This window comes from Tenebrio molitor, chromosome 9 (genome assembly GCF_963966145.1).
Source record: "Tenebrio molitor chromosome 9, icTenMoli1.1, whole genome shotgun sequence".
NCBI classification, from domain to species: domain Eukaryota; kingdom Metazoa; phylum Arthropoda; class Insecta; order Coleoptera; family Tenebrionidae; genus Tenebrio; species Tenebrio molitor.
The window spans coordinates 5,169,016-5,187,301 of NC_091054.1; the positions used below are offsets into that span (position 1 = coordinate 5,169,016).

The 18,286-nt window shown below is 39.2% G+C and overlaps 1 protein-coding gene, 1 long non-coding RNA gene and 1 other non-coding gene across 4 annotated transcripts in view; 1 reads left to right on the forward strand and 2 right to left on the reverse strand.

Moving 5' to 3' along the window:
- The window catches only part of LOC138138100 (roundabout homolog 2-like), a 90,906-nt gene extending 73,828 nt beyond the window's left edge, over positions 1 to 17,078 (forward strand). For both annotated transcript variants that reach the window (XM_069057851.1, XM_069057852.1), the window contains 3 exons: positions 12,705 to 12,983; positions 13,033 to 15,524; positions 15,579 to 17,078. In XM_069057851.1, coding sequence (XP_068913952.1) covers positions 12,705 to 12,983; positions 13,033 to 15,524; positions 15,579 to 15,890 — 3,083 coding nt within the window. In that variant the 3' untranslated portion in view covers positions 15,891 to 17,078. The remainder of the gene's footprint in view (positions 1 to 12,704; positions 12,984 to 13,032; positions 15,525 to 15,578) is intronic.
- TRNAP-AGG (transfer RNA proline (anticodon AGG)) lies at positions 2,885 to 2,956 on the reverse strand. The gene has a single exon. It is a non-coding gene; the product is annotated as a tRNA-Pro (tRNA).
- LOC138138101 (uncharacterized) lies at positions 9,020 to 11,408 on the reverse strand. Its single transcript, XR_011161957.1, has 4 exons — positions 11,204 to 11,408; positions 10,860 to 11,031; positions 9,378 to 9,415; positions 9,020 to 9,324 (listed from the first exon to the last, which is right to left on the reverse strand). It is a non-coding gene; the product is annotated as an uncharacterized lncRNA (long non-coding RNA).
- Positions 17,079 to 18,286: the final 1,208 nt, after the last annotated feature.

The window sequence follows — 18,286 nt, forward strand, 5'->3', positions numbered from 1 at the left end:
TTAATTAGGATTTTAATTCATTATTAATGGATTTTTCTCCGAATGATTTATTATCTTGCAAATTGCTGCGAAATTATTAACAATTAATTCCGCGTCTATCTCGTTCTATATCATTCTAGCTGTTTCTAGTAGAGAATTCAGAGGTTTTCTCAAGTTGCAATAATAATTTGGAGTAGAGATAATTCAGAGAAAAGGTTTTGAAATAAAAATTAACACGGAAAGAAAAAGAAATTATCTCAGGGGGTATTTTTAGTCTAGAAATTAGAAAATATCATTTCCTTCTAAATGTTTCTCCTTAAAGACCACAGTTTCGCAAATGTGTCTCTTAAATCCTGTCCAGAAATTCCTAAAATTAGAGGAATTTGAAATCAGTCATTAAAAATGTGGATATAAAAAAATACAAAACGTGTTTTTCTCGTCGCCGGTACCAGAATTAAGTGAAAATTTTGTCTTTCTAATTTTTTGGTACCCAAAACATTAAAAAAAAAAAAATTCAATACATATTTTTCTTTTTGGTATCGGTTATGCGCACATTGATCCCGATTAAGAAACTTATTCGTCAACCATTTTGGAATGAGCAGAACTGATAAAATCGTGGCAGCCATTTTGAAACTATTTTCGCGGATCACCCTGATCGCTTATGACAAGCTTAACTGTAATAGTTATTTGTGTGCATCCGTACGCGAAATGAGCACTTCACGTGCGTACAACAGGCCGCGAAATTGAATTTCGCAGCCGTTGCCTTGACGACGGCTGTAAAAGTAAAAGTCATTTTTATATTTATTTATTATTACAATTACAACATATCTATCTGCATATTTCCGGTGTAATCTTACAAAATCTGGATTGGTTACAGTTAAAGTTTGATTTTGTGTCAGGAACGGCCGCTATTACAGAATTTTCATCCGGTTTGAAATTTGCGCCAATTTCAAATGAGACAGCCGCATGAGGTTGAGTAGTCGATAAGAAAGATCCCCTTTATCGATCTATCATCTATATGAAACATACACATGTGAATTAGGTTAATTTTGGTTAATTTTTCACCGATCAAAAAGAGAAATATCTCGTAACATTTCCTGAATGTCATCAACAGACATTTTGGTTTATTTGTGTTTTTGCACGGCTCCTGATATTTCCACGATTAAAATAACCTAAAAAGGAGCAGATGATACAACCTAGCATAACAGAACTTAACATTTACCTTCCGCAATAAATAAATTCCAATAAATAGGTAAGTCAGTACAACATTATCCGACACGGTTTTCACATTCTTCTTGTTACATCAGTCTCAAAGTCACTGTAACATTTTTCATATTGCCGTTTTGAGGTTTCAGGTTTCAAATGCGACATTGCACAATTTATAATATTTTTTTAACTCTGGATGAGTACACGGAACTGAAACATCGTAATTTTCTTCGGACATTTTTGCAATTTTTCTCAAAGTGAATTGTTTTATTTATGTCGTTTCCATAGCGACATGGCGACATGTAGGCCGACTTTATTTTTATTGACAGTGAAGGAAATTTTACTTGTTCATTTTATAATTACAAATTTTCAGGTTGCACACAAAATGTTGTGTACACCTTGGCTACGAAATTCTTTGACGACCTCGAGATTGTCTTGTCTCGGCCGCAAAGCGGCCTTGACGACAATTTATCTCCCGGTTCGTCAAATTACGATTTTGCATCCTTGATATACAAATTTATTTATGTATTTCAAAATTTTGTATGTTACGTCAAAACAGTAATAAATTTGTGCACCAAAGACCAACAGTAAAAAGTTTCACAGTGTAAAAAAATCACCATAAAGCGTCTTAGATTAGAAAACATTCTTAAGATATTTACGCAAACAATTCTACTACATTGTTCAACACAAAAATGATTAGCGAATTAATGATTGGCAGAGTAAAGAAAAAAAAAGTACATCACTTCATCAGTAACTAATCCACACACTTGCCACGAATAAAAGTGTGGAGAAGCTGTTTGAAACTTGTCGGAAAAGCGTAAATTGTTGGAAAGCATTCTGCAAATACCCCACGGCGTTTATTACAGATTGATACTTCCAGCTAACTTTTGTACAATTTGTTGTTGAAGATTAACCAGTCGTAAACCACGTAACTCGAGAAATCTATCTTTGTGTATAATTGGTTGCCTAGCTAAAAATTTGCCCAACAATCCATTTTATTTATTTTTTTGAAGAATGATCAGATACGATTTTCTCGTCGCTTTCGCGCGAAATTTCATCTGCCTCTCCACCCCGACAGTATGAATTATGCATGATAAAAATGTTCCGAACGTAGTTAGTTACATGTCGAACGGGGGGCCATAACCGCAATAAACCGCGCATTATTCCACATGGTAACGCTGTTTTGTTAGAGTTGTCTAAACAAGTAATTAATTCAATGAAAACAGAACGGAGGCGCTGTTCTGGGGTATCGGGCCTGCGGTGTTGGCTTGGCCCCGTGTCTCGACCTTCTCTGATCCCGAACGGTATGGTAATGCCGGTGTACTTTTATTGTTGCGTTATCTGCCCGGAGCTATTTCTAGACGTTTATGCGATTATCATAGTTTACGGCTGTTATTATTCCGGTACGTTCGAGTCGCAACTCCGACGGGGCTTCCTAATTTTGTGCAAGGAAACAACCCGTTTCGATGTAATTAACTTTCAATTTCGCCCCCTTCGTCGACCGGCACGAAAGAATTTCTCTCGCAGAGCGGATACAACAGGTGCACGATTATCCTATGAATTATTAATGCAGTCCAATTCTTATCACAAACGGTAACGCATGTGTTACAAAATACGATACAGATTTTCTAGTTGTAGAAATTGCAAGAGATTGTTTAGGGAAAGGTTGTTTGAAGAAAAAAAATGAAAAAAAAGTAGTGGGCTCGTCCGGGATTTGAACCCGGGACCTCCCGCACCCTAAGCGGAAATCATACCCCTAGACCAACGAGCCAGCTGTTCGTTGCAGTCGCAAACAACAGAGTTCACTGTCATTATTTTTAATACTGACCTTGATTATTATTTGTAAATTATATTATTTATTATTTTAATAATTCCACATTTTAAATGTTTTGCCCAAATTTAAACTAAACAAAAATGATTTCTTTCATTTTATTTCGAATGTTTATCAATATCCAAACACGAACGGCGCTAATAAGTTTTTTATCAAGTTGTGTTTGTCATTTTATAAAAACTTTTACCTCGATACAAACAAAAACACCATGTAGCACTAAGAAAACCAGGAAAACTGTCACTGTTAGTTGTAGAAAAACTGTTTTGTGCAAAAGAAATATCTCACAACGTCGCTTGTTTGCTGTTTGACATTTATGCCTTGACATTACCACTTGACCACAAATTTTTTGAATTCTTTTTAGTGTATTTTGTTCCGGTCTGTTGGCACTTTTTCGAAATCTTCAGACTCATTTCGCATTCGGAACCGTCCAAATTAGAGACCAAAACGATCGTAGTTACAACTCCCGGAACTTAATTCCCGTCTCGTCCGACTCCAAAAACTCACTTTTACTCCCTTCAGGCATTTCGGTCACGCCACCTCTTGATGTGAACATTCCGGAGCGACCGCTGCAAGTTGAAGGGTTTAAATTTGGCGCTGCACCGGCGGCGATGCAGCGAACCTCCACCCCGGGGGGAGTCGGAGATCACGTCCTCCGCGTTATCTTCGATCTTCGAGCAGATGTCTGCGAAAGAGGGTCCATATTAACGACAAATTCAACTATTAAGTTCGCGTTTTATGCCGTAATTAACTTGGTACGCGTGTAACAGATATAATTAACAGGGCCGCCAACCGTTCCTGGTGAGCTTAAAGCTCTCTCCACTTGGTGTTTTTGTTTGTATTCAACGGGCCCTAGATTGAGGTAGATAAAAGGAATTACAGATGAGTTCTTTAATTAATTTTTACTCCTGCCCGTCCTTGTTGAATGTTGGTTTTATGTGTCGTTTTATGACGTCCGCTTCGAAATTAAAAAAAGCGCCATCTATCACACACCTACTCTAAAGAAAGTTTCAGCGGGCCACTCAAGAAAGTTCGCGTTGACGCGACCGGAGGGAAATAGTGCAAAAAGTCGCCTTAAACAGTCATTTAAAAGCAAAACAAGTAAGTAAGCCTCGCTAGGCCCCCCTGTTTTTATATAATGACTCACAAAGGGCCCTAATAACAACTTTTCTAATTGTGATTCTTTCATTTGTTTGTCTTGATCCGAGGAAAGTTTCCCCTCTCTCGGGTCCGGGTTAATCCGGCGATTTCGTCAAATGTTAGGTTAACGAACGATTTATTTTTTTCTTTGTTGGAGCACGCAATCCGCCGTCTAAATCCGAACTTGTGTGCCTTCCGCATAAAATAAATTATTTTCGGTATATACGTACATGGAGAAGAAAACAAATAGTTCTGCCGCTGATATTGCCTCCCGGAGATAGCGTTTCATGTGAAACGACATTTTGAAAGGTTTCGTGATGGGATAAATCGATTCAAACTCGAACTAAATAAGCGACTGTACAGTTTTTACTAACAAGACGCGAAACTTCTTGCACGTAAAACATAAATAGGGAAAATACGAAAAGGTCAAACGACATTTTCACGTGAACGTATATCGGGGGGATCACACGATGCCTGAAAAGCAGGAAAATGAAAACTCCGCCGCAAAAATTGAAATTCTTTCGAACAAAAGAGACTCATAATAATAAATATTCAAAGGAATTATAAGAGAGGATTACATGTTAAAAAATACACAGAAAAGTTAAATTCTTACAAGAACAAACGCGGCGAAAACATTTCAAAGAGATTGGAAGGTCGGGTACTAATTAAGTGGGCTTTGTTTTTTTGTGACCCAATTTTTTGTAGATATACTTGAAAAAATAAAAATATAAAACGACTCAAAAATTCCTAGTTTTAATTATTTTTATAAAAAATTCCGTTGCAGTTTTTCATTTGGCAAATATGAAGATGAAGAAAAATGAAGATTTCGAGTTATTTATTCTTGTCTCATTTAGTTTAGAGACCTATTCTTTTGTAGAGCTTGTTAACTTTTCAATAATGAACAATGGATACTTTGTAAATTGGTATGAAGCTTTCAGAAATTTTAAAAGTGAGTAGTTTTGGAAAAAATGGAAAAAATAAGTTATGTGGGTTAAATATAAATTTATTTGCAATGACAAGAAACCATTAACACGTTGTGTTTGAGAAGTGGAGAAATGAAACAACAGATGTCTGATAAAAAAATATGGCACGCTGACATGCAAGTGTGATGAATCTTGAAATAATATATTATGAAGAAGATAGAAGATAAATGAAACACACGCAGCAATGCAGCTAAATAAAATATACGGTAATAGTTAAAGAGACGGCTAAAATAAATGAAAGAGAAAAAATAATAACGGCCATAAAGAACAACACCAAGCGGTAAATTAGGTCGAATGATTGGCGAACAGTCGCGACGTGTTTAAACAATACAAAAATCTGAACGTGATTAAAATTTAATAGAGTAAAGGAAGAAAGCTTCTGTTCTCCTTTAAACCAATGAAGATTTTCAACACGTGAGGAAGCTATATTTCTCCAAAAGAGAACATCTGATCATGTCTTTTTAACGTTTTTTCTAATACGTGGAAGTTTATTGTGACTTCAGAAATAAAAGCCGCTAACTTACCACACCACACATTTTTTAGAAATGTTTTTTTTTTCAACAGAATGAAAATAAAGCATGTCCGTAAAAAGATAAAATAGTAATTGGACAAATTATTTTCAAGAACTGAAAAAATATCACAAAATAAGTTGGGTTATGAACTAATGAATTATGCTATCGATTTTTTACAAACATGTATGATTGTTTTTTCATGGGTGAGGTTTAATGATTGAGACAAATTTAGTGGGTTGGCACTCCCGAATAATTGGTACGCCTAGTAATTTGTCAAAAAATTATCTGTTGGTTCGTTTTCTAGGTTAAAATTTAGTTAAAATTTGATTTATTTTGACTTTTGAACTGTCATGTTTAAATTTACCAGTCAAGTGTACCAACATAAAATCGTAAATGTGTTGCCAACCGAACAATAATAATTTCAATCATTAAAATTCACCCGATATTAAAGTCTGTTCCATTTAAGTATGCAGTATAAAATAGCATAGGGACTATTTTCCCGACGTTGATTGGTCAAAATGAGAGAAAAGTTTACACCAAGGCAATGCTCGAATTTTGATAACTACTGTGAAATTTTGATGTTTCATCGATTTTTTGGTTGTTAGTGTCAAACTTATCGAGTTTTTGTATCAAACGCATCATTAAACTACAGTTTTGTTATTAGAATACCACTACCGTAAGTTCCTTTATGACTTTTTTTTGTTAATTTTTTAAATTTAAATTTGCCGCGTTCTTCAGTGTGAAACGTTCTCCATTCGAAGCGACATCTACTGCATTCTTAAATGGAATGGACTGAGTTCAGCAACGATATTTTTGAAAATGTTGTTGCAAATAAGTTTCAAAGAAGGAATATTTTAGGGAACTTTTAGTAGCAATAAATAATACTTCTGCTTCTTGTCTTGGTTAACGAACTTTGGAAGACGTCTGGTTTATTATGAAATTAAAATTGTAATTATTACTTAATTATAAAAGTATTATTACTTAATTATTGTTTTTAATCATTTTACAATTTTACTCCTTTACTTTACTAGACAAGAGAAAATTACAACGATAGATACCTCTGGATTTTGATCGTTTACTCCAGCAACGCCAGTTGTATCAACGAGTGATCAAATAAATATTGTACAATAAAACTAATATTTTTTGTTTTTTAATCTAGTCACAAATTATCTCGAACATTTTTTCCTCCAGACAATTTTCTCTTTTAACAACTCAATGGTCAGTAGACCTTCGGTCTCACGATTTTGTCGTGACAGTTTTCCTCGTGAAAAAAAATTTCGAATAATTCTGGTGTAACTACAGTCGACTTATCGCAAATTAAAAACTATTGAAAATCGCCAATCGACATTATTATATCGATACATGCCCCCTTCCTGCGATAAAGACCCTCTTCCTGTTTTGTTACTTAGCAACAACAGGAAAAGTAACTGCATTCATTTACCTTCTTTTTTAAATCCGATTGAGGAAATAATCTATTCAAATATCCCACGACCTTCTAATTTTCTGTAAATACATTTTTACTTTAACACACGCAAGCTTTGTTATTTTAAGCAATAACACTCGAACTAACTCGTGTTGTTGCTCTTTTGAGTACGATAAAAATTTATCTATAAACTTAAAATGTCTTGGAATATTATTATTAAAATTCTACACAAACTTTTGCATAATGAACTATTATTAAGTCTGGCCAAAATAAAATTTCATTTTTCTGGTGTTATTCAGAAAGGAAACAATCGCTTCTCCAAACATTCTTTTAAATATACATTAGAGTCACAGATTTGCATAGTTTTATTGGAGAATAAAGGGTTATGAAATGTTCTCATATTCGTCAACTGCTTGTCACTTTTTGAAAGTAAACATTGCCTCCGAGTTGAAACTCCGTTAGTTTCTTCGTCAGTCACAAGAAATTTCTCGTAAGTTTTTGTAACGTTTCTTCTTGATTTCTTTATCTAAATCTTGTTGTTGGATCTTTCTCTAAATTCTTCCTTCTGCGGAAACTTTCAGAAAGTTTTGCAATTGGAGTTTCGTAAACTCTTGAAGAAACTGCTTCTCGACGAAACATGAATTTATTCCAGAGTAATAACAAACAAACTACACTAGTAACTCCTTGTCATGGGAGGAGTTACTCCACAATGTCATATTAGAATAGTTAACTCGTTCTAATTATTTATTGACTGGACCTTGCAAACTTGAATCACTTTTACCGCTTAAAAAGACGGCATTCCGCGTCGACAAAAATAGAGCAACATCTCAAATTCTCTTATTGTCGTCATAAAAATTATTGCTAATCGTGACAACACTCTAAACGTACTACCTAGGAATGTATTGTGCCAAAAGGAAGACGCAGCGAATCATAAATTAGTAAATTCGGAGATACAAGGATTTAAAAAAAAACAAATAAAACCTGCAGAAGTTGTGCATTCGCACGTCTGCAGTTTATTACATCGTCCATTGCTCCAAAAAAAAAACATTTTTTGTTGTGATCGCGCAAGACGCCGCGGATCTAACATCTTAACTTTCATTAACCACTTCTCGGTGTTGCCTACCAGTCGCATATAATTTATTCGGACGTCCCTGTACAACCTTTATTGAATTGTCCTGTCGTGCTCGCAGCATTCCTGGCAAAATTCCTGCGCCCGGTATCATTGCGTAATTCGATAAAGGATAACATCGTTACGACTCGCGAGTCCCGTTTCCTTGCCGAGACGCCCCCGGCCCTGCGCCCATCCTCATTTTTTATTGGTGTCAGCTGTTGTTCTTTGTTATGATTCGCATTAGCTTTATCAAATTTAACGTCAAAACTCGTTACGGCATTCCGCATCTCGGGCAAAGAATTAGACACCCGAAGAACCACCCACCACGCCTCACACGTGGTCATACGCTTCTTTTTATTTGCGTTCGCGTAAATTGATACCTCCTTTCGGCCCATTACCTTTATTGTTCGTTTTTGTTTGTTTCCCCCCCGAAGATAAATAAAATCGCCTTCTTTTCGGTGCGTGGGAATGGAGCACTTGGCGCCGCCATCGATACAACAAACGAATCAAATTTTCACAAACGCCACACAAAACGGATTAAATCGAGTCACGGCACGTACGCAAATGGGGCTGTTTTTTTGGCAGTCGTACGTCGTCGGAATGTCGTTGCGTTTTTACCGTCTTGTTTGCTCGCGACTCCCCTTTTTCATTTCACACTCCGTTTCTTCTGTTTCATTTCCTCGAGCTCATCGCCGGAGACAAAACACCGACAATCACCCGGATTCGAAGTGTTATTTATTCAGCATCTAGACGAGGGCGGCGCGCCCGGAATTAAGTGTGACACACGCAGAAGTGACTGATGGGCGACCCTGGGTACAAATTTCCCCGAAAACTCAGGAAATTCTGCTGTTTTTATTCATCAAAGTCTGTTGTGAATAATGATGTCATTTCCAATTGCTTCAAAATTCTTTCTTTTCCATTTCCATTATGGCCTCTCTTTACTGGTCAGTCTCACATCCACACGACTTACATTGTTGCCATTTTTCGTTCTTCGTTCCAGTTTGTTTATTTTCTAATGCCACATATTACTCTTCATTTTCAAAATTCTTACTGGCACTTTCACAGCAGTATAATTAACTAACAATATTTACTCTATTTATTAATTGTCGTTTTGCGACTTTCATTTGACATAGTATCCAATTCTAAAATACATTGTTGTTGTCATAAATGTTTCTTCATTCTTAAATTTACCTACAATGCATTGCGTAACCGTGACGGTGATTACTTGGTTGCCTAAGAACAAGGGGCTTCATTACAATGTAATTAAAAAAAAAATTCAAATACTACAAAAATAATCAAACTACGACATACAAAACATTTATACTAACCTTGTACCGTGTTCGACTGAAAAATAATTTTCTAAATGCCGCAATAAATGCAGACATTTTTATGGAAGTTTTAACAAATTATTTTTTTATTTAAACATGGCACAATTGTTACCTATTCGTGATGTGGGTTATTGTGTGGAAAAACGATTTGATGAAATGGTAAAGGAGCGACGAGGATTGAAAGTGTTATTTATTCAGAGTCTAGACGTGCGAGAGATAAAAAATTAAACTGGACGTAAAAACGTGCAAGTTTCGGAATTAAGTTTTTGTTTAAGACGATGGGGTTGTATATTCGCGAGAAAATGAGCATTGAATATTAAAATGGCCGTCCCGGTGCTAACGCTATATCACCTCGACGGGAGGCGGCGAGTGCATGGCACCGGGGCGGATAAATAAAGGACCAACTCTTGTTCCGCCTTTACGATCCGAACTCATGCAATAGTGAATATTAATATCGTCCTGATTGTCTCTTCGGGGCCCGACGGGGTCATCACACCGGCGAAAATTTTATTGTCACCGGCAATTTGAATTGTTGGCAAAAAAACGCGAATATACGACACCACCCCAACCGGAACACAATATAAATGCAAAGTAAACGTACTTGTGCTAAAAAACTGAAATTAAACTCGCCAACCCAATCAATCACGATCGGGAGGAAACGCCACCCCTGAGTGCTTTTGTTCAAAATTTATTCATGTTAGTGGAGAGACAAGATATTCCAATCAATTGATTTAAGTGCGTTTTCGTGATTCAACCAATGTAATTGTCGGTAACGGCCAACTAGATCGATAAAACTCATCTGCGAGAGGAATTTATTTTCGGGGAATTTCATTAATCCCTTTTGCCAATGTTTGATTGGCCGCTAACACAATTACAAAGGGCCGAACGGGACGGGGCCGCGACTCTGCAAACGGAACACGGAAAATTACAACAAGGACATTAGCGAATTTGGAAAAAACCAATTAGAAGAAGACAAATGTAAATAAATGGAGAGCGACGAATTCTTATTAAATGTGGAAGAATCCTGAACACACAACACACGAGGACATTTTTTCTCGTCGGTTGCCAACCACATCGATGTATTAAAGGGCCTAGAAATGTTTGTGGGTGGAGGTTTATGACGTTGTTTATTGGTCGTAGCATTAATTGAGCGAATAAACAGTGATCATTGATAAATTTGTAAAATTTATTGTACGACCACAAGCACGATAAAAGCAAATGCTAATCGATGATATCAATGATTTGTGCCACAAATTGAACGACAATAATTTTAAAAACAATTAGAGAGCTCTTTTAACTGATGGGATGAAAAGTGTTGGAGCAAAATAATATTTAAAAATGCATTTTACCTTCTACCTTTTGAACACAGATTTTGACAAACACAGTCCTGATATGACAGTTAGCAGTAGTACCAACTTTGCAACCCAACTACAGCCTGCTAATTTTTCTTGATGTTCGTTATTTAGTCGAAGAAGAAAATGGAATAGCTTGCCACAGTAGATTTTATTACTCGTAAAAACACTAAAATTAATAGAAATAACAAGAAAAAAGAAACAATCAACAACTGACATAATATTTCAATGTCATGATTTTTACATAAATAAACACGTTCGTTTTACAAGTTGTTGGTTCATAGTGATTATTTCATCTTGTAAAAACAGCAATTAGTAATTACAGTAAAGCTGCAACTTACATTGAGGGTATTTAACTTGAAATTTGAAACCGTCTAGCAAGTGTCAATTTCACAATCCTCATCTGCTTTGAACTTTCTCATCCACTTTTTGCGCTTCCACTTTCTTCTGCTGACCGTCATAACTCAATTTGAAAATTAATTTGACATTTTGTGAAAAGAAGTGTGGCCAACATTGTTACCCAAAGTATTCGATTACACCGCCATTTATAAAATTACGTGCCCAACAAAGAACATGTAACTCCAATAATAAAACCCTCGCATACAGTGTTTTTAAAAATGATTACACTTCATAACGTCCGCGTCCCTTCAAATACAAAATTTTTACCGACCTGTCAATTGCAGGCGTGTATAGTTGGTTGCCTAGACCGTTCAAAGACGCGTGAAATTTTATAAAGTAATAGACTTATGGGTTTATTTCGGGATAATGTATGCATCGAAATCCAATTACTTACGGCCTGTCTGTATAGTAAAACTCACTTAGCCTGTCAATAGCATCAATATTCGGCCCTGTCTGTATCCTGGCTTTGATTGATATGGTCATCAGACTCTGTATGCATATTAGGCTAATAATATTGCGTTGTGCGGTACATATTGATACATGGATATGAAGAGGGCGAGTCACGTCATAACCCTAGGGGTATGCGTTTAAGAGTGCTCCACCTCAAACCTGGAACCCTGGAACGGAAACTTTCTTCCGTTATCAGTATTTATGCAAAATACGAACACATGTAAAATCCCTAAAGCACAATTTCCATAAAACATGTATTACGATAAAAGCAAAACTTGTACATTTAGTTTGACGGGGCACGACTAGACAGCCGTGTAAATCCTGGGGGCGAGATAGAAGAGAGGGACGTCTTTTTTAGGGTGTTTTTTAAAGCGTCGTATTTCAATTATCTCACTTAATTTTTAGGGTAATTGGCAATCCTGCGAGGCTATATAGAATATCAAGGAACAATTGAATTAACGCGGAAATTTTAATCAAAATCGATGCTAATGGGAGAAATCATGTTGGGGCACTAATAAGATTTCATTTTATTTTATTTCGTCCGGTTTACAGAAGAGAAATCGCGTCTGGTTTCGTGTAAACATTGAAATGCTAAAATGAAGCTTTTAGCACGGCCGTGTCGACGATCTTATCACAAAATGGACCACATTCCTGTAATTACTCAATTTTTCGCTGTTCTTCGCGTCTATTCTGCTCATTTCTTCACACTATCGCTGACTGAATTAGCGTAGAAAATAGTGTCGCTCCGTTGAGAATCAAAGTTCAAATCTCATTCGTGTCAAATCTTCAATTATCCCAAATCCGGTCCTCGAATATAAGACCATCAAAAGGGGAAATGAAAACTGTTGATTGATATATCAGTCAATTCATTGGAACCGTGCAATTTCCTGTGCGTCCCCCACCCACAAAATTGCCTTTAAATTCCACTCCGCCATCCCTCACGTCCATTAATTTTTATTTGGTCTCTCGCACTTGACCGATTTATTGTTACAGTTTTACGCGACGAGTTCCGTCTGGAGCCCCAGAGCACTCGCGTCGCAGCCGGCGAAGACATCGTCATGGAGTGCGCCCCGCCGAAGGGGACCCCCGAGCCCCAGGTGCTGTGGCGCAAGGACGGTCACACCCTCGACGTCGAGGGCCGACTGAAATTGGTCGACGGTTCAAATCTCGCCATCACTGACACCAAACCCTCGGACGATGGGAGGTATCAGTGTGTGGCGAAGAACACGGCAGGGATAAGAGAATCTTCCGTGGCGATCCTCAAAGTCTACGGTGGGACCATCAGTACTGCCCGTGCTAGTTTTAACTTGTTTGTTTTCAGTTAAACCCTTCTTGGTGAAAGCTCCGGAGGACAAGGTAGCTCTAGTAGGGACGACTGTTGATTTTGCATGCTCGGTGGGCGGCGACCCTCTGCCTGATGTCCTTTGGCGCAGGAACGCACCTGGTGGTACCATGCCCTTGGGCAGAGTCCGAGTTCTTGAAGACCGCACTTTACGCCTAGAACGAATCACGCTTTTGGACCAGGGGAGCTACACCTGCGAGGCCGACAACTACGCGGGGGCCATCACTGCCTCAGCTCTGTTGACAGTTCACGCAGTCCCGACTTTCACCACGAGACCTTTAGCGCAAACGGTCGAGTCAAACCGTGACGTTTTCTTCCACTGCAACGTCGAGGGCAGTCCCAAACCCTTCATCTTCTGGTCCTTCGAAGGCGACCGCGCATTGCTGTACCCCGGAACGTCGTCAGGAAACTACGAAGTTGTCACAACTGACGAGGGTCGATCCACTCTGACCCTCCGAAAGGCCCAACCCCAGAACTCCGGTACCGTAATTATTTGTTCTGCTGTTAACGCAGCTGGGTCGGCGTCTACAAGAACTCGTCTCACGGTCACGTCCAAAGAGGAGCGACCTCCTCCTGTCATAATCCGCGGACCTGTCAACCAAACCCTCCCCATCAAATCTGTAGCGTTTTTGTTTTGCGAAGCCATCGGCAATCCCACTCCAGTTATCTCTTGGTACAAAGAAAGTCTTCCAGTGACGTCTTCAGATCGCATCAACACCACCAATCCTGGTCTGGTGGAGATCTACCACTTGCGCAAAGACGACTCTGGGGTCTACACTTGCGTGGCGTCTTCACGTAGTGGTAAGGCGACCTGGAGTGGACACCTCTTGGTCGAGAATCCCAAAAATCCCAACATCAACTTCTTCAAAGCGCCTGAAGCTATCATGCTACCAGGACCTCCGAGTCGACCCCACGCTCTGAACCAATCGGAAGGAAGTGTGACCATCACGTGGGGTCAGAACAACAAAATCGGATCGTCCAGTTTGTTGGGGTATCAGATTGAATTGTTCGGCCGCGAAGAAGGAGTGACTCCTACTTGGACCATCGTTGCTAGGAGAGTACCAGGACCAACCTTTACCCAACATCTTCTCAGTCCCGGAGTCCCTTACACTTTCTTGGTTAGAGCGGAAAATGGTCACGGGGTGGGACCTCCGTCGCACCTCTCCGACATAATAATCGTAGGACCGGATACCACGCAGAATTGGGGAAACCCCGAAGTAACAGTCTTGAGCGAGGCAAGAGCGAGTTTGGTTTCAGGGAATATAGTTGGTTTGACAGAAGCGATTCCTGTTTTATCGACAGCGATCAAGCTCGTGTGGGAGATTCTAGACGCTCAGTACGTTGAAGGGTTGTACATTTACTACATCGGTCTGGATGGACCTCCCGATCTTCCCAAAACCTACAGCATGCTCACTGTTCTTCACATCGGAGGGTCTTCAAGCTTCACTGTTAACAATTTAGACAAATGGTCACGATATGAATTCTTCCTTGTGCCTTTTTACAAGACTGTCGAAGGACAACCTTCCAATTCGCGAACTGTCCGGACTCTAGAAGATGTGCCTATGGACGCTCCCACCAATATGGAAGCCCTCCTCCTCAATTCCAGCGCGGTTTATCTCAAGTGGAAGCCTCCACCTCCCCCGTCGCTCAACGGAGAACTGTACGGTTACAGAGTCGAAGTGAAAGCGAACGGAACGGGTAGTACCGACTCTATCAACGTCGGAGTCGTACCCACTCTTCTTCTGGGAAATCTGACAGCTGGTATCTCTTACACTGTGCGAGTAGCGGCGGCGACCAGAGCCGGATTAGGTCCGTACAGTGCCGCAGCCATCTTGAGACTTGACCCAGCATCGAGAATGACAGATCAGCACCAACAAAGACCCATAGACATGCAATCCGGAGACTTCATCACCGAGACCTGGTTCATGGCGCTGCTGATCAGCATGGTGTCGGTGATGGTGCTCCTATTTGGCGCCATGCTGCTGGTGCGGAGACGTCAGATGCTCACCAAGAAGACCATGACTCCCAGTCGATCAAACGGTGGAGTTTTGACAACACCGCTAGCTTCCAAAACTGAGACTCCTCTGTGGTTGGACAAAGACACCCTCCCAGACTACTCCAGCACTCTTCCAGAATACTCCAAGCTGATGCCACAGTCGGAGCACGCCAGTGGCGTGAACCTCCACCAGAACCCGCTCCACCAGAAAGAGTACACCCGGCCGGACCACCTCGACTACGGCTCTGACAAAAGCTACCCCATGAGCTCCCGCAAGTACAAAGACTACAACAACATGCAAGTGCAAGAGTACGCAAGTCCCAATCTCGGCCCGGATTCCCACAGAACTTCCCAGATCGCCGATTATGCAGAAGTTGACGCGAGTTTGGTTGTAGCAAATGGCGGACCGATTTCTCCAGCCCCTTACGCCACCACGACTCTTGTAACGGGAGGCCGCAGAATGGGAAACTCTATGGTAAATTTGAAGTACGCGAGAGGGGGTGGTCGTCTACTAGACGAGTTGTTGCAGGTTTGGGTGCCCAACTCTCCGAACAGTCCTGACGAGCCTCCATATCCTTCGGCAAATGGAGGTTACTACAACCGAAAAGTCTACTCTGATTCGTACTTCGCCCCGACACAGACCCTCCGACGCGTCAAAAAGGAACGAAAGTCGTCCAACGAGAACCCGCCAGACTTGGTGTCCCCCAACCAGCCGGTGTACGCTCGAGTGGGCCCCCCAGGTCTGTCCTGGAGGAACGCGACGCCCTCTCTCAGCAGTTTTACCCCACATAAACAGGTCTATCATGCCTCCACCAGGAGCGAACCTGGCAACATGTTGTGAATTGAGTGATTTGTTGGTTGTTTGGAACGGAAATCAGTATTATTGATACACTTGTTATTATGATGTGTCTTCTGTTAGTTCGTCTACGAAAGACTGACAAGGAGAAATTGTTTTTTATTATGTCTAGTCATTCGGATTTGTTTTGAGCGTGGATCTGTGTATAAGAATATTTAATAGTCATTGATCTTGAAAAGGTCGCGTCTAATCGTCCATTTTTCTGATGCTTGGTTGGATTCATAGTTAAACCCTTTACACGAAAAATTATAATCCCATCGATATTTAAATTGTATAAAGAAAACATATCAAGGAGTTATGTAAAAATTGTGACTGTTTGTAAATTCTTTCTGTAGGGTAGTCTATCAATTCGTTTAGTTATAGTTCAGGTCCGGGTTGCCAACTGTGCCACACCAAAATCCCCACAAAAACCAAAAACTTCTTTTTACGTTCAATCAGTTCCAAGGAGGTTATTAACAAGATAGCTGGCGACTTTCTTTTTGAATTTTCACAACACATTTTCTTCCCAATTAAAATGTTTACATTTTCCTTCGCGTTAATTATCCTGATAAAGACAAACTCTTATCATTTTAAAAGTGATACAGAAGTGTGTAATTAGCTAGTATACAGAAATAAGAGGGTCAAAAGAGAAATGGAAGAATTTTGGAAAAACACTTGATAGTGATTAATTGATGAGTACCGAAGACTAAACCAAAATCGTTGGTGTAACCTTGAAATTAACCAATGAAAACGTGCCCAGTTTGAAATTTTAATTGTAAATGTAAATAACAAAACCATTAAAACTGTTGTGCCGTAAAGTACCGAGGCCCAAATTGTAATAAAAGGTCACGTGATCAGATATGACACGACTTGTCGCAAGGTCACCACATTGCACGAATAAAATAGTAAAAATTGAAGTTTCTAGATGAAAAATCTCTTGAATGCTAGGCTCTAATAAAATGACTGCACGAGTGGTATTATGGAGATTATTTGGTTGTTTGTGTAAATTTGGGGTCGGCGAGTTGAGCGACTGGACACAATGGTTTCGTTGATAATTTAAGTCTTCCTTTTGTTCTTTCGATTGATTGGTTGATGTAAAAAACATGCTCATTATATTTTTATAAATAACGTGCCATTGTATATGTTAAACCATGTATGTACAGTATTTAAAAGGTAATAAAATTTTTAAATGCGTACCTTTGGTCCTTAAGAAACCGCCGCTTGGACATTCCCGTCTAACTCGAGCCACACGAACAAATCAGTCCGATCATGACGAATTATCCGCATGGATCAAGTTAGTTTGAATGTGAGAGTCGCCGCCACCGCCGCCGCTGCACTTTCGGCACACCCAACCCGGTCGAAAGTTGGACACGGAATGACGTGCTCGTGTCGTTTTCGAAATTGTTATTGGTGCAGTTTTCAGTGTCATTATTTCGAAAAATATACAGCGTTCGTCTCTTTCTGGCGCGAATGCGAAATGGACATGTCAGAGCGTTGGAAAGGAACGTTCGACATACCTGAACTATTTTTATGATAATACTTATCAATATCCTTATGATAAAATGGAAATTACTGTCCTGTTATCGTGCACTATATGGAAGTTTATTGTCGTTTGTTGGCAAACTATATAAACATTTAACAAAAGGGGTCAATAATTGGCGTTTTATTACAATGTGCGTCGTATTTATAATAATTTTTTATTGTTGAAATCGCTATAAAAGGCCACAATCAAATGGGGTTCGCGTAACGAGCGCGAAAAAATTTGATTTTATAATGAAAGTTCCGTCCTAGTTGATAAAGCGGTGACGCCGCCACTGGTGGGACTGTCATGCAGGAAACTATTACCGTAAGAAGTGATAAGCAGAAAAAGTCGGATCTAATAGACATTTCGACCAATAGCATCCCGCCGATCAACGATCAGTGCAAATTAAAATCAGTACCTACAATTAATTAAGGCGAAGTTTCACCGCCCCATCTGATATTTGAAGCCAATGAGAGGCGAAACAAAGATCAAAGTCAAGCGAATTTTAATACGATCAAGTTTTACCTTTATGAACTACCTCCATAGGTGCGCGTCTCGTATTCTATGACAACCGTATAAGCAACATCTCTTGTTTTGAAGAGTCTTCTCAATTTGATTTGATTTCATTTTTACAAAAATACGTTATTTACTTATTTGGGATTGTATCGATCCATCCCTAATATCAAATTTGCAAGTTTACCAAATATTCATCAAAATACGATCGATACTAAATCGTACTTGTGGAAGCAATTCTTCGAATTTTGAAAGGAAAAGATTATGAATTAATGGGCGATATCAAAGCAAACCATCTCGGAGAAATTTTACAGGATTTAATATGAAGAAAAGGGCGATGACGAGGCCAAATTGTTGGAAGAAAAAT